At 38.8% G+C, this 14,450-nt stretch overlaps 1 protein-coding gene across 1 annotated transcript; it reads left to right on the forward strand.

Annotated features, from left to right (window-relative positions):
• Positions 1-1,120: 1,120 nt before the first annotated feature.
• Positions 1,121-12,369, forward strand: LOC146393174 (adhesion G-protein coupled receptor G2-like). The gene is made up of 12 exons (XM_084927361.1): positions 1,121-1,180; positions 1,368-1,512; positions 1,948-2,067; positions 3,113-3,238; positions 3,386-3,431; positions 3,599-3,693; positions 6,089-6,204; positions 6,657-6,925; positions 6,998-7,094; positions 7,314-7,443; positions 8,590-8,746; positions 11,379-12,369. The coding sequence occupies exons 2-12, from the start codon at positions 1,375-1,377 to the stop codon at positions 11,471-11,473; spliced, it is 1,389 nt and encodes a 462-aa protein (XP_084783487.1). The 5' UTR covers positions 1,121-1,180; positions 1,368-1,374; the 3' UTR covers positions 11,474-12,369.
• The last annotated feature ends 2,081 nt before the right edge of the window (positions 12,370-14,450 follow it).

The following is a 14,450-nucleotide window of genomic DNA, read 5'->3' on the forward strand; positions in this document are numbered from 1 at the left end:
TGTCATGAGACATTCTGCAAAAAAATCACGGTTTTAGTAACGCAGCGTTCCTACGGGAAAGTAACGGTAATCTAATTACCGTTTTTGCAATAGTAATCCCTTACTTTACTCGTTACTTGAAAAAAGTAATCGGATTACAGTAACGCGTACTGCCCATCTCTGGTGTTGTATTTATTATGTTGCTCTTTTTTGTTTGTTTTCCCTTCTGTTTTTTTTCTTCTCTCGAGAGGTGATCCAGGTGGGTTTTTTTGTTTGTTTGCTTGTCTTTTCTTTTTTTTCTTTCTCTTCCCTCCTTTCTCACCATCTCCTCTCTCCTCTATTTTGTCTTTCTCTCTTTCTTTCATTCTTTCTTTCTCCCTGTCCTATCCCCCAGTCATGTCTGTCCCGTCTGTAACAATTGAAAATAAAATAAAATAAATACATAATTTAAAAAAAAAAGTATTGATTAGGATTAAGTGTGTTTTCATCTAAGAAAGTCTATTAGTATCTGCATCCTTCATAGACTTAAGAGCTCTAAGAACCCACAGACTTCACACAAATTTGACTGTTAAATCCAAAAGTCTTATGCTCTACTATATCTTAATAAAAGTTACTAAACGTTAAAGTTGCTTTGAAGGGTGAACTTCTTCCTTGATATAGCCTGCTAATGGTTGTAAAGCACAGATACTGTTTCAAATGAATTCCGTCAACTTCACAGGATGAAGTGCTGGCTTCTCTGGTGGCTGGTGTTTTTTGTGTCACACCAACCCTCTGCATGTCCTCCTTCAACAAACGACTGCAACACAATGCAATATCTAAGTTCAGGAGGTCCAGGTTCCTGCGTCAGAATGTGTCCCCAGTGTCAGAATGAAGGTAGAATCCTATAAGGTGCATATTCCTAAAAAGCGCCTTGAGGCGACTTTTGTTGTGATTTGGCGCTATATAAATAAAATTGAATTGAATTGAATTGAACTATAATATTGATCTAGAGTGCTTGTTTCTATGCTTTAAGTTTGAAGTGTCTCACCCACACATCTTTGTTTTTGGGTAATACAGTAAATAAAAATGTACCAAAGTTTAAATTAATTACTTGAATGTAGTGAAAATGTGAAAATGTGTGCTATTTTACAGGTGATTCCTGCTGCTGTATCAACTGTGTAGACAACATTTTGGAAAAAGGAAGTCATGATGACACTATCAAGTAAACACTTTCATTCCAAATGAGAGCATAGTTTTTTTTTATTTCAATTGTTTGGCGTTTTATGTATGTAGGAGTACAACACAGAGTTGAGTTTTTAAGATATTTAAGATAGTTTATAGTATGGCATAAGAATTATTGTAAGAATCAAAATGATGCATGCTAATATTTACTTGTCCTTTTTCACAAGCGCGATCATGGAGCTAGAAGATTTTATGGAGGAAGAAAAAATAAACGGGACCGATTTAGCAACGTGTTATGACAATATTGTTTTTCTCCAGTATGAACCCAATGACATGTTCGACGGCCTTGACATTTATGCGAGTGATAATGAGGTATTTAAAAAACTCTAATGATGATTTTTTTTTATATTAAAATATTTATTAACACTGTAAAGAAAACAAGATGGAGTGTTTTACATTGGGAAAAAAAAGATACAAACAGTGTACATGTTTATTTTTTTCATAAGCAACAATACAGGTTGTATATTATTACTTATACTATGAAATATCTCAACATTTGCTTTACGGATTAAACTTTGCTGCTGCTTCAAAGACTATGAATCTTACTGATTTGTCATCTAGTTCAAGATTAGATGCTAAAATATATTTAATCATTTTCTGAATAATCACTGTCAGATCATTATTTTAGTTTTTCTGCAACAAAAAACTCATATCCATCAGCCTTGGTTGAGAGTTTCATTGTGTTATTACAAGTATTCACATGCAATGTTTCTTCTTCTTGTTTTTGGCATTGTGTCGATAATATAGGACATATCATACGAGCCTCTTCCCAACAGCACAGTGAGCGTTCAGCTGCCAAGAGAACTGGATCCTGGACAGAATAACACAATCGTGTTCCTCAAGCTCAAGTGGCCTGAAACAAACCAGGTCAGGGAGTAGATTATGTTTTATGAAATTTAGATTTTTCACATGTGTACAGATTTTACAATAGTAATTAAACTTCTTTGTTTGCAGACCATATGAACTAGACATATACACTGGAAATGCTGACTTTAAGTGCACAGTATCCTCAATATTATATTATTATTTTATAATGAGATTATTTAAAGCTATTTAATAGCAATTCTCCCAGCAAACACTAACTCACATACAGTTCTTTTAGTGATTAAAGAAAGACTCCACTGATGGAATTTTATGTCCAGTATGTTATTGTCTGCATGATTTATCAAATCAGGGAGACTGTTAGAGGAATGATATGTTTGTACTTAGCTTCATACCTTATGATTCAATGAGCTAATGTTTAAGTATTAAAGAATATCTCCATGTTTTCACCACAAGTGATAGAAGAGTGCAGTCATTTATGTATTTTAAAAATGCTGATGATGAGTAGCAATGCATTAGTTTATAAACTTTTAATACTGAGCTAATAAATTTAAAGACACCTTTGGGAACCTCTCCAATTTGATGTTGGTGGTTCAGTCCCTGTCTGCTCCAGTCTGTGTGCCAAATGTCCTTGGGCACATACTAACCACAAGTTGCTCTCTGATGTATCCATCGGAATATGAATGAGTGTGATAGTTAGATAAGAAGCACTTATGTAGAAAAAAGTGCTTGTATAAAGTGTGTGAATGGAATATGAAACTGATTATTAATGAAAGTGTGAATATAAAGCACTTTGAGTACTCAGAGTAGAAAAGTGCTATATAAGAACCAGTCAATTTACCATTATTTTTTACAGTTTTTTTTTAATTTGGAGATATTAAGAGTTCAGTTTTCACACAGGCTGTAATATTTTACAAACAAGGAAGTGGCATATTCAAACAACTGTGCAGAAATAGATGCTCTTTAGGGAAAAATCAACAACACCTTTAAATATGATGCAAATAATAATGAATGCATTTCAGAATAGACAACAAAGCGTACATAAATCTTTCCTGTGAAAACCAACTGATGAATTTGTATCATACTGTAGAGTATTTTAGGATCCCCATATGAAGTGTATGATCGATTACTGGTTGGCCTGAGTGTGGAGGGCAAGAACATATCAGGACTACAGCAGCGTGTCAACATCACCATCAACCTTACCAAGAAAATAAATGTAAATGCTTCTGAATTTTATCATTTACTCTACTTTTGCCTGTTAACATTATATTATTGAATATATTTTATATTTTGTTCAACAAATTCTCAAAAATTAGGTATGTATAGTAAAAGCATGTAAACGTGTAATATTTCTGTGACACAGAAAACCCAGAAACCCTCGTGCCACTTCTTTAACTTCACAACACGCAGTGAGTAACCAAGCTTCACATCAACATTAGTGTCTAACATAAATCTTTATTTTATAAACCGGAGTCATTGTTGTTTGTGTGTTTTTTCAAGATTACAATGGTGAGCTGATCTGACTTGGATGTAGAAGCATCTTGTGTATAACTGATCTCTTTGTTTGACTTACCAGATTTTAGTGAGAATAGCTGCATTACCCTATGGACACATGGTCAGAATAATGTCACCTGTTCCTGTGATCATCTCACATACTTTGCTGTGCTCATGGTAGGAGTGAACTTTTTCATCTTAAAAAGCGGAATTTGGGAGTTGATGGGAACGTCATCAACAAAATATTGACAAACACCTCAGTAATAAAATATGAAATCTCTATTCATTTATCTTAACAACCATTTTCTGATCTGCTTCACAGTTGGCAGGTGTGTTACTAACAATCCAACAGGTTCATGCTGAGTTTGACATAGTTTAACTATGTGTTTCTCCTGCTTTGGTGAAAAAGTTGTTCTGTGCTATTTTTTCCTCAGTAGTGACGCTGTGTGTGTGTGTGTGTGTGTGTGTGGGAGAGGCAAACATAAAAACACAGATGTGTTTCTCTGTCTTTGTGAAGACATTCACTGAATTTAATCTGTTCCCAAGTCTAACCATCATAAGAAGTCCGGTCCTAAATAAAGCTAACTTTGATTATTTTAATCCTTTATAGGGCATTTACTGAAAAACTTCGAAAGTCAACATTTCGACCCTCAAGTGTTTTTAAGGGTGTTACAGGATTTTTAATTTAGCGTTGTGCATACTCTCTCTTTTGTTTACATTTTATGTTGTAGATCGAGGTCACCGAACTTGCCCAGTATGGTTCCTGGCCCATCTAGGCTAAAACTTTTTCCAAAAACCATATTCATAAAAAAAAAAAAAAAAAAATAGAAGTAAAACACAAATAAACCTAAAGGAATATTTATTTCTTATCATGAATTACACTGACACTGTCACAAATATAACAAACATATCAACGTGTAGTCCTTCCCAAACATTCCATGAAAGAAATCAGCACTTTTTTAAAGTTTTTATTCAACTTATCAAAAAACTGTGGCGCTTAAGTGTAGTTCTACTGAAATACTACTATAACTACTGCTACTGCTAATAATGACAATAATAATATACAGTTCTGTGTCAAAGCCTTGAGCCACCCACCATTTCTTTATATAACAACTGCGTTTGTATTCTTAAGAGTCTGACAGTTAATATTTGCTATGCCTTCAGCCTAAACTCACATCAAACTTTCTAGTAATTCCTTTAAGCAGTTTTCAAGTTTTCAAAGAATAGTTTCTTGTAGGACATTCAAAGCTGTTTTTTGTATCCCAAAAGGTTGATTCTGTTCATCTGTACGTAGCGTTTTTAGTGGGAGATTTCTTTTTTCTTCCGCTAACAACACTACGTCCAGATGAACAGAATTAACCTTTTGGGATTTACTTCCCTGGATGATTGAGCATGCATCAATACTTTTTTTTTAAATGTTGACTCCTTTTGCTCCACTCTCTGTCAGGACGATCCCATAATAATGCTTCAATAATGTTGTGTGTTTATTTTCTATCCAGGTACTCTGGTGTAGTTATAGTATCTTGGAGTTAATGCTGAAATATGAAACAGTCAACAGATGGTATTGCATGACTGACCAAAATCTGACAGTACCTTTACTGTGTTCATAATAACATCAACTTTGATAAGATTCACAACACCAGTAGCTGAAATGTCAACGTGACAGAGCTCCCACTGTATCTTACAGTTAGCTGCAGGCACTCAGCTAACTGTACCTCTTTCCTGACCTCCTACACTTTAAAAACAATTGAGCCAAAAAATGTCATGACTCCATAAGCCATGTTGACACTGATTTTTAGTATAGTTCTTATGTAATTTAACATACACCAGCCTTTTCTCAGGAATGGCTTCTTGACAGACAGACATCTGTCCACTCACAAAATTTCTTATGACACTTTTGTAAACTGAAGGATCGCCTGAAGGGCAAGAAGCATCTGTCCTGTCCTGTGTCAGGTCCTTCCTCTTTTTTTGTCCTACTTCTTAAGGACATTATTTTCAGATACTGGCCTGCCACTTCTTTAGTCCAATTTCCTCTTTTAAGAATGCACCACACCATGCTGAAATATGCCATTTTTTTGCTAATAGCTTGGGATCAGTTTGTTGGTGTAAATATACTATTCAGTGCCCTTAAACCTGTGTTACATTTGCCACAGGTTTAACTAAAGAGTTAGGAATGAATTATGTGCTTTTGCAACAAGGTGCTAGTAACAAAGATACAATTTAATTAAAAATATATAAGAAAGTCGGTCTCCTTAGAAGCTAAATATAAAGAAATAGGTGGTGGCCCAAGATTTTCATGCTGCTGATGTCAGTGCATGCTCAAAATGTTACTCTATGTTAAAATAGAAAGATGCCTTTGTCCAGTTTACGTGACTTATAACTGTCGTCTCTTACTAAAATTGTCCTTTGTTGCTCTGTTAGTGCAAATATTCTCACCAACTGTTTATTGGTTCATTGATTTGTCCCCATCTAATCTACATCAGCTCTTTATTGTTTTTGTCTCTTTTTGGTTTTCATTTCAACTCTCAATGGGGATGCTGCAAAATAATGTGAACGTGGGTTTTCTCCACAGGTTCCTGCTTCCCCATCACCTAAAGACCAGGAGATTTTAACATATATCACTCTGATTGGCTGCAGTCTGTCTCTTTTTACCCTGGTCATCACTGTTTTGCTCTTCATCACAAATAGGTAATTATTTTTCTCCTTGATGACATTCTTGGCAGCACAGTGGCGCGGTGATTAGCACTGTTGCCTCACAGCAAGAAGGTCCTGAGTCCAATTAAACCACCTGAAAGGGGCCTTTCCGGATAGAGTTTGCAAGTTCTCCGCATGTTTGCGTGGGTTCTCTCCGGGTACTCCAGGTTCCTCCCACAGTCCAAAGACATTCAGATAGTGGCGTTGTGTTAATTGACAACGCCCATAGGTGTGAATGTGAGTGCGAATAGCTGCCTGTCTCTATGTGTTAGCTCTGCGACAGACTGCTGACCTGTCCAGGGTATACTCTCCCTCTCACCCTATCGTAGCTGGGATAGGCCCAATTCCCCCTGCAACGGTGACAATTTTATTTCAAACAAAATTTGACCAAATAATCTACATGAAAGTTGTCACTTACCATGAATCACATCTCCTGTATTTGCCAGAAAAGTCAGAGAAGATGTTTCTATGAGGGTCCACATCAACCTCGTGATTGCACTGATCCTCCTCAACCTGCACTTCCTGCTAAGTTCCACAGTAGCAGCAGTGTCCTCCACTGGGGTCTGTTTATACATGGTTCTTGCCCTTCACTACTCTCTATTGGCCACTTTCTTCTGGATGGCCTTGGAGGGATTCCACCTCTACCTTCTCTTAGTCAAAGTCTTCAACATCTACATCAAGAGATATCTGCTCAAACTCAGCGTGGTGGGATGGGGTGAGTGGAATAATTTAAGCATGAAGCTGTTATTATCATAATTTGAATAAGTGTTCAGTTCTTGTGTTTCAGGTGTTCCAGCAGTCATTGTGTCAGTGGTGGTGATCATAGACAGAGGCTTTTATGGTCTTGTCTCTCTGGACACATCTAACTCCAACAAAAGGGCAATGTAAATCATATTTACTCATAAATGTTGGTATATGGGCACCAAACTCAATTTCACCAAGCATCTAATTTGACAAAGCTGAGATACTGAGTAGTTTCTGATATATTTAACCACATGTATCTAGAAATCTGCAATCACATCTCTATGGAGTACAGAATGTACTTTTAAATTTCACAGTCTGAGAGACCAAAACATGTATTATGTGCATTCCCTTTCTTTTAGATGCTATATAACCAATAACACTGTAAATATGGGGACTACAGTGGGACTATTCAGCTTGGTGTTCCTCTTTAACATGTTCATGTTTGGAACGACAATCAGATGTGTTTGGGTTCTACGCAAAAGCACAGAGGTACGGGGCAGTTTTGTATTGCTATTAAAATTGAAGTTTTCTCTGTCAATATGTCCTGTGAAAACTCAAATAACTAGTATAACTAAATAATTAAATTAGTCTTATCAGCTGGGAGTTTTACATAAGAACACTATGGAATACCTCTAGTCATCATTATTGTTCATTTTTGTTTAACATTAATTGTTCCTATTAAAGGATAAACTGTATGATGGGTTATCAAAAATTAAAGGAACACTTTTTAATTAGGAGATTTAACTTGATGAAGTGAACTTCAGATCAATATCCCAGGTCAGTTAAGTAGCAGAGGGAGTGTTACTCAGTTTCAGCTGCTTTGATATTAATGAAATTAACAGGAACCCTGACTGCCATTAGGTATTAGGATAAAATCCTTGTCAGACCCTAAACTGGATAAGTGGGTCCTGGGCTTCTCCGGGTACATGACAATGCGGTGAAAGTATGCAGGCTGTTCCTGAGGATGAAGGAACTGATAACATTCACTGCCCTCCACACACATCTGACCTAAATCCAACAGGACACCTCTGGGACATTATGTTTTGGCCCATCCGATGCTGCCAAGTTACAGCTCAACTGTCCAGCAGCTCAGTGATGCCTTAGTGCAGATCTGTGAGGAGATCCCGAAAGACACCATCCATCGTCTCATTAGGAGCATGCCACAATGTATCCAGACATACGTACAAGCACACAGGACCCTACGAACTACTGAATACCATTTTAAGTTGCGGCAATGAAAGTTCAGCAAAATGAACCAGCCTGTGGCATCATTTTTCACTTTAAGTTTTGGGCTCTCTGTGAATTCAGACCAGTGTAGGTTGATAGTATTATTTTTATCCCAACAACATGGCATCCTTTCTCCTAACACATTAACCAGTCCACATCAGCATTGATTTTTTTTCAAAATTTTTGCGGTATATTGTTCCTCTAATTATTTTGAGCAATGCATTATATTTTGTGGTCATTTATTAAAAAAAAAACAAAAAAACCAACAACAACAACAACAACAACAACAATAAAAAAAATCCCCCACATACCCATTATTAAAAATGAGTAAAAATGGACTCTTCAAACTCATTTATCTGTTTTAGATTGTATATTATCTCCTTTGTCATTTCATATTTGGCCAATCAGTTTGGGCAGAGTAACTGTGACAAAGCAAAGAAAGACATTTGTACCCTGCTGGGAGTCATGACTCTGCTCGGCATTACCTGGGTCCTGGTCTTCTTCTCTTTTGGCCATCTGACCATTGTTGGCCTCTACCTCTTCTGCATCCTGAACTCACTTCAAGGTCCGTATAATCTTTTTTGTTTGTTAAGCTCAGTTCTGTGCTGATATTAGTCCAAAAGCACTGATTTGCAAATTTGCTGCCTCTTGGGACATGAAAGTAATTCAGATGGGCAGGTCATTTACAATTTATTAACTCTCTCTCTCTCTCTCTCTCACACACACTCACACACACACACACACACACACCTCTAACTTTTGAAATTTTGTACTTTCTTACTTTTCTTACGTTCTTTTGAAATAAATTGAATAAAACTATTTTTTATATCATTTTGTAAGGGAAATACTCTTTTAGGTGGGCATTAGAGTTGTTTTTGGAGAACCACAGAATTTAAACTTAAAAACAAAACAAACATAAACTACAGCTACTGATATGCAGGCCCAGCACCCATATACAGGAACTGTGGTTTAGCTCTCTTAAAAAAGTTCCAATCTCTGGTCCGTGAGTCTTACCCAGCAGGCAATACAAAATTCCGATGGAGCCTAGGAATGGTTAGACATCACTGCCTTGATGTCCAAGTGTCTTCCCTGCTCACGCGGATATGAAAAACCCGAGTAACCTTGCAGGTCGTCAAAGGAGCTTGCAAAGAAAAGCGTCTGGACTTCTTTAAGTTACTTGAAGACGTTTCACCTCTCATCCGAGAAGCTTCTTCAGTTCTAAGGTCAAATGGTGGAGAGTCCCAGATATAAACCTAGTGGGAGTATCCCCCCACAGAGGGACAAAAGGACCCCCTGATGATCCTCTAATCGCCTGAGCCAAGGTGTGAAACTGGGTGTGGGTCCCAATCAGCCAGAGTTTCGGGTGTGTTCATTGTGAAACCTGGCCCCACCTTATCATGCGAATTCCTGAGGTCAGATGGCCCAGGATGTGAGTGGGCGTTAAGGCGTCTGGGAAGGGATCTCAAAACTGGATTATAGATGGCAGAGAGTTGGTGTCGTAAACCCCCGCCTCTGTTCAAAGATGGTCGCTCACAGTGGACATAGATGGCTTCTTTCACTCCTCTTTCAAACCATCTGTCCTCTCTGTCTAAAATGTGAACATTGGCATCCTCGAAAGAGTGTCCTTTATGTGATGCATAATGGAGATGGAGATGGACTGCTGAGTCTTGTCCTGTGGAGGTGGCTCTTCGGCCTTAACGCCCACTCACATCCTGGGCCATCTGACCTCAGGAATTCGCATGATAAGGTGGGGCCAGGTTTCACAATGAACACACCCGAAACTCTGGCTGATTGGGACCCACACCCAGTTTCACACCTTGGCTCAGGCGATTAGAGGATCATCAGGGGGTCCTTTTGTCCCTCTGTGGGGGGATACTCCCACTAGATTTATATCTGGGACTCTCCACCATTTGACCTTAGAACTGAAGAAGCTTCTCGGATGAGAGGTGAAACGTCTTCAAGTAACTTAAAGAAGTCCAGACGCTTTTCTTTGCAAGCTCCTTTGACTACGATGACCTGGATGACTGAGAACCTTCACAGACAACCTTGCAGGTCAAATCTCAGATTTGATCCAGCTGGTAATCTGGGATGATTTTAGAGGCCTGGACGGTGGTGATGTGTCATGAGCAAAAGCATCAGACTCCCATCGAGTGGGAGTTGGCTCCCCACTTTTTTTAAAAATGAGGTTTGTTGTGTTGCCACAGTATTTAACTGTCTTCCCACATACATCGCACACAGCATAATTTCTATGCTGAACGTAAATGAAGTTATGATCTGTGAACAAAATCAAGATTGGTCTAATGTTTTGTGCCTCAGGTTTCTCATTGGCTCACACTCTTGCGGAGCCGTAGCACGCACATGAATGAGAGGCGGAAGGCGATTGTAGTTTCTATTAACAGGGTATTGTCGACTATCCCGCTAATTGCCGAGTTTACTTTTGTCTGTATCTCATATTTATGATTAAAAAAAAAAAAAAAAGAAATTAAAAAAGTTTAATCAAATTGGATATTGATATTTTTGTATGGGAATTGATCCTGCAACATGAAATGCTGGTAATGAAGTATCAGCATTTCAGGATTCAGGATTAGATATTTCTGAATGTCAACCTGCACTGAGGACATACTGTTTGGCTACTGAGTGTGGTTCTGTTTCTGTTCTGTGGGTTTGTTTGCAGTGTTTTGTTTTTGTGTTAAAATAAAAAGTTGGATTAAAATACCAGACAAAAGTGAGAATGCCTGCTTTTGTAACAGAATAAATACACAATATTAGGCAAATATAAGGATTCGCACAAAAACACTAAATGCAAAAGTGTTTATCAACACATAAAACATTCATATTTACCAAATAAGGTTAAAATATGAGGCCACAGATGATAATAAATTAAGAGCCATTTGGGAGCCACAAGAGCCAGCTCCTTGAAAGGAGCCGAACTTCCCATAACTACTGTGTTGAGCACATTGTATTTATTCCATTCATGCGATTGTCTTGAGTTTTTCTTCTGTTCTGCTCTGTTATGATTCTGTTCAGCCATGTCTTGTTCTCCCCAGCTGTTTCCACTTCTCTAATCACCTCTCCATCCTGCAGATCCTGACACATAGTTCATTTACTGCTTTCATTTTGAAATGTGAATCCTCATTGCATCTCTTGTATACAGTCTAAACATTTGCTTTCCTCTCTCTCTTCTTTGTGTCATGCAGGTTTCTTCATCTTCCTGTGGTTTATGATGTCAATGAGAAAGGCTAAAACCTCCGTTACTAAGACAAGCAATGAAAATCATAGCAACAGCACCTAGCTTACACACAACTACCAATACCTCAAGAAGTGCCCATGTGTGTCCTGTTGGAATGTATAACATTGAAAAATTATTTTTTATTAAGTTCATGTATACAACAGTGCATCAGGTAAGAGAGCAACCGAGACCAAGCAATGTATATGAAAGCATGAAGTGTGAAGATTTTAACTGCTCCACTTTAGTTTTGATGTTTTCTTGTTATTAGAATAGACAGAATGTTTGTGGCAAGGGGTTTATATTTCCACCAGAGCATGTAACATATAATGATAACGCATTTGAACCTTTTTAACTTTTGGAGCACTTCTGAGAGTGAAAATTGAAGTAGTCATGTGGGAAAGGAAGGCCAGAATAAGACAGATGATAGATGAAGTGTTTCTACTGCACCTGCTTTCAGAGCTCAGAGGTATAACAACAGAAAATTGCTCTTTTGTCACATACTCATTTGCATATCAATCGGGGATTTAAATGAAACTCATCTGGCATTAGTTTAGTGTTTTAAGAGGCTGCTATGTTGATTGCATGAAGAACATTATTATGCTCTATTGTACTTGGACTGCTTTTAAGTTTCTTTATATTAAACATTGTGAATCAGTAAAGACTGTGGTGTCAATAATAGCAGTAATAGCTGCCTCCCTGACCAGCTGGTGGCTTCTGACTCATGAGAAACCTTTATGTGAAGGCTTCTGTGTATGTTGAGACAGAGTGTGTGGTGGGAGGTTGGACAGGTAAGCTGGGGTACCCTATATACTGGCTGCAGAGTTTTTAACTGTTAGACACACTAGGTTATGCGGTTGATGCCACGTTTGTATGCTTTTGATATACCTTTATTAGTCCCACAAGGGGAAATTTACTAACCTTTTTGTCGAGTAGCTAGATAGGCCTTTTTGGTTTGCACTTTATTTTATCTAGGCCCAGGGAAACTATTGACCTCTTCTTGTTTTATTAATTTCTTTGAATTGGCTCAACCGCCCAGTCATCCTCCCCCACCTTTTTATTTTTGTTAAGTTTGGCTGCCAAGGCAAACAATCAATAAATCCTGCCTAATTGTTAACTTTCCTGTTGTTCTCCTTCATTAATTTTGATGGTCTGGTGTTGCTGTCTCCTCCCTGCCTTTGCCTCCACCTTGGTTTGGTGGGACATAACACAAGGAATCATATGCCTAGACATTCAGTATGGGGACAACAGATTAAGCATAAACTCTTTGTGATATGTCTTTCAATGAGCTGTGCACATTTTGTTCCTTTTGACCCAAGTTGCTTTAGCTATGTAAAGCATGTCTGCCTGTGTTTGTGACCTTAAGTCCTTACACCTGCATGTGCAGAGTTGATACATGAAGGGGGGAAGGAAAACATTAACATAAGAACTTTGATACTTCTTGTGGTACGGCTTGCGAGTTTTCACGTGCGGCGCATGTGTGACCTACTATACTCACACCTGTTCAATTAGAACTGATATTTCTCATGCGTTGGTAGCCGGGACTTTCCCACAAGGACATTGACTGCTCATGCAAATTAGGGGGGAAGCAAACTTGTAAAAGCTTCCATGACAGGCTTCTAAATCCTTGCTCTTGGTACACTGCTCTCTAAAACAAATGCCCTCTGGGAAAAGCTTTACTGTCACTGAGGTTTTGGCACAACCCTTTGACAGTGACATGGAAGAGAATGTGTCAGAAACAGAGGATTGTGTTGAGGAGGACCCTGATTTTGAGCAATTCTCATCTGATGAGGATGAGAGTGTTGACACTCCTGTTGTCTCTCAACCACCAGCAGACACAATCCCTCCCAAAAATGGAAAGATAATATGGACTCTTTCCCAACTCCAACCACAGGGTTGACTCAGTGCTATCCTGAGTCAATAGCACGGAGTCAAGCCTGGTTCGTGGCCCCACCAGATACGCATTCAGTCATGTTGAGGATATCAAGTCATCATGTAAACTCTACATGAAACCATCGATTGAAAATATTGTACTTCTAATGATAAATTTTGAGGGGACGTGTGTGTATTGGGACAGTTGGAAAGACTTGGATTTAACTGACTTGAAAGCCTACATTGGCTTGCTCATTTTGGCGTTTACAAGTCAAGAGGAGCAACAGCAATCCTTTGGAAAAGTGAGACTGGAAAGCCAATATTTCCATCCACCATGTCTCTCAAGACCTGTCATACCCTTGGATGACAGGGAACCAAGGCAGAGCCAACAAGAACGTGACAAACTTGCTGCTATAAGGGATGTGTAGGAATCCAAGCCCCCATGTGACTGTTGACGAGCACTTGGTTGTGATTCGTGGCCGCTGTCAATTTCGGCAATAAATGCTGAGCAAACCTGCCAAATATGTCATCAAAAAATGGGCCATTTGGAAGCACCATGCCCTGCCGTGTTTTAAATGCAGTTTAGAACAACATGCAGCAACACTACACATCAGCCTTAGTTATGCTGCAATAGACGTAGGCTGCTGGGGATTCCCATGATGCATTGAGTTTTTCCTTTCCAGTCACCTTTCTCACTCACTATGTGTTAATAGACCTCTCTGCATTCAATCATACTTGTTATTAACCTCTGTCTCTCTTCCACAGCATGTCTTTTATCCTGTCTTCCTTCTCTCACCCCAACCGGTCGCAGCAGATGGCCCCGCCCCTTCCTGAGCCTGGTTCTGCCGGAGGTTTCTTCCTGTTAAAAGGGAGTTTTTCCTTCCCACTGTCGCCAAAGTGCTTGCTCATAGGGGGTCATATGATTGTTGGGTTTTTCTCTGTATCTATGAAGCGCCTTGAGGCGACTTTTGTTGTGATTTGGCGCTATATAAATAAAATTGAATTGAATTGAATCAGCGGGCCGAGGGACGTATGGAGACTTCTCATACCCCAGTTCTCTGTTAGCCATCATGGCGGAGGGGCTGGGAAGAGGTGTTGGCTGTCTGATTGGGGTCTGGGATTCAGGGCTTTCCTGCTGCTGGAGAACCGGGGTCGGTCTGCTTGTAAAAGT

The sequence above is a fragment of the Perissodus microlepis genome, chromosome 1 (assembly GCF_051167445.1).
Source record: "Perissodus microlepis isolate ML-2025 ecotype Zambia chromosome 1, ASM5116744v1, whole genome shotgun sequence".
NCBI lineage: Eukaryota > Metazoa > Chordata > Actinopteri > Cichliformes > Cichlidae > Perissodus > Perissodus microlepis.

Bases quoted from the DNA above. Each gene is read 5' to 3' on its own strand.
- LOC146393174 (XM_084927361.1), top strand. From the start codon at position 1,375: ATGGAGCTAGAAGATTTTATGGAGGAAGAAAAAATAAACGGGACCGAT. The intron at 1,513-1,947 runs GTATTTAAAAAA...TCGATAATATAG, and splicing joins TTTATGCGAGTGATAATGAG to GACATATCATACGAGCCTCT. The intron at 7,444-8,589 runs GTACGGGGCAGT...TTGGCCAATCAG, and splicing joins TTCTACGCAAAAGCACAGAG to TTTGGGCAGAGTAACTGTGA.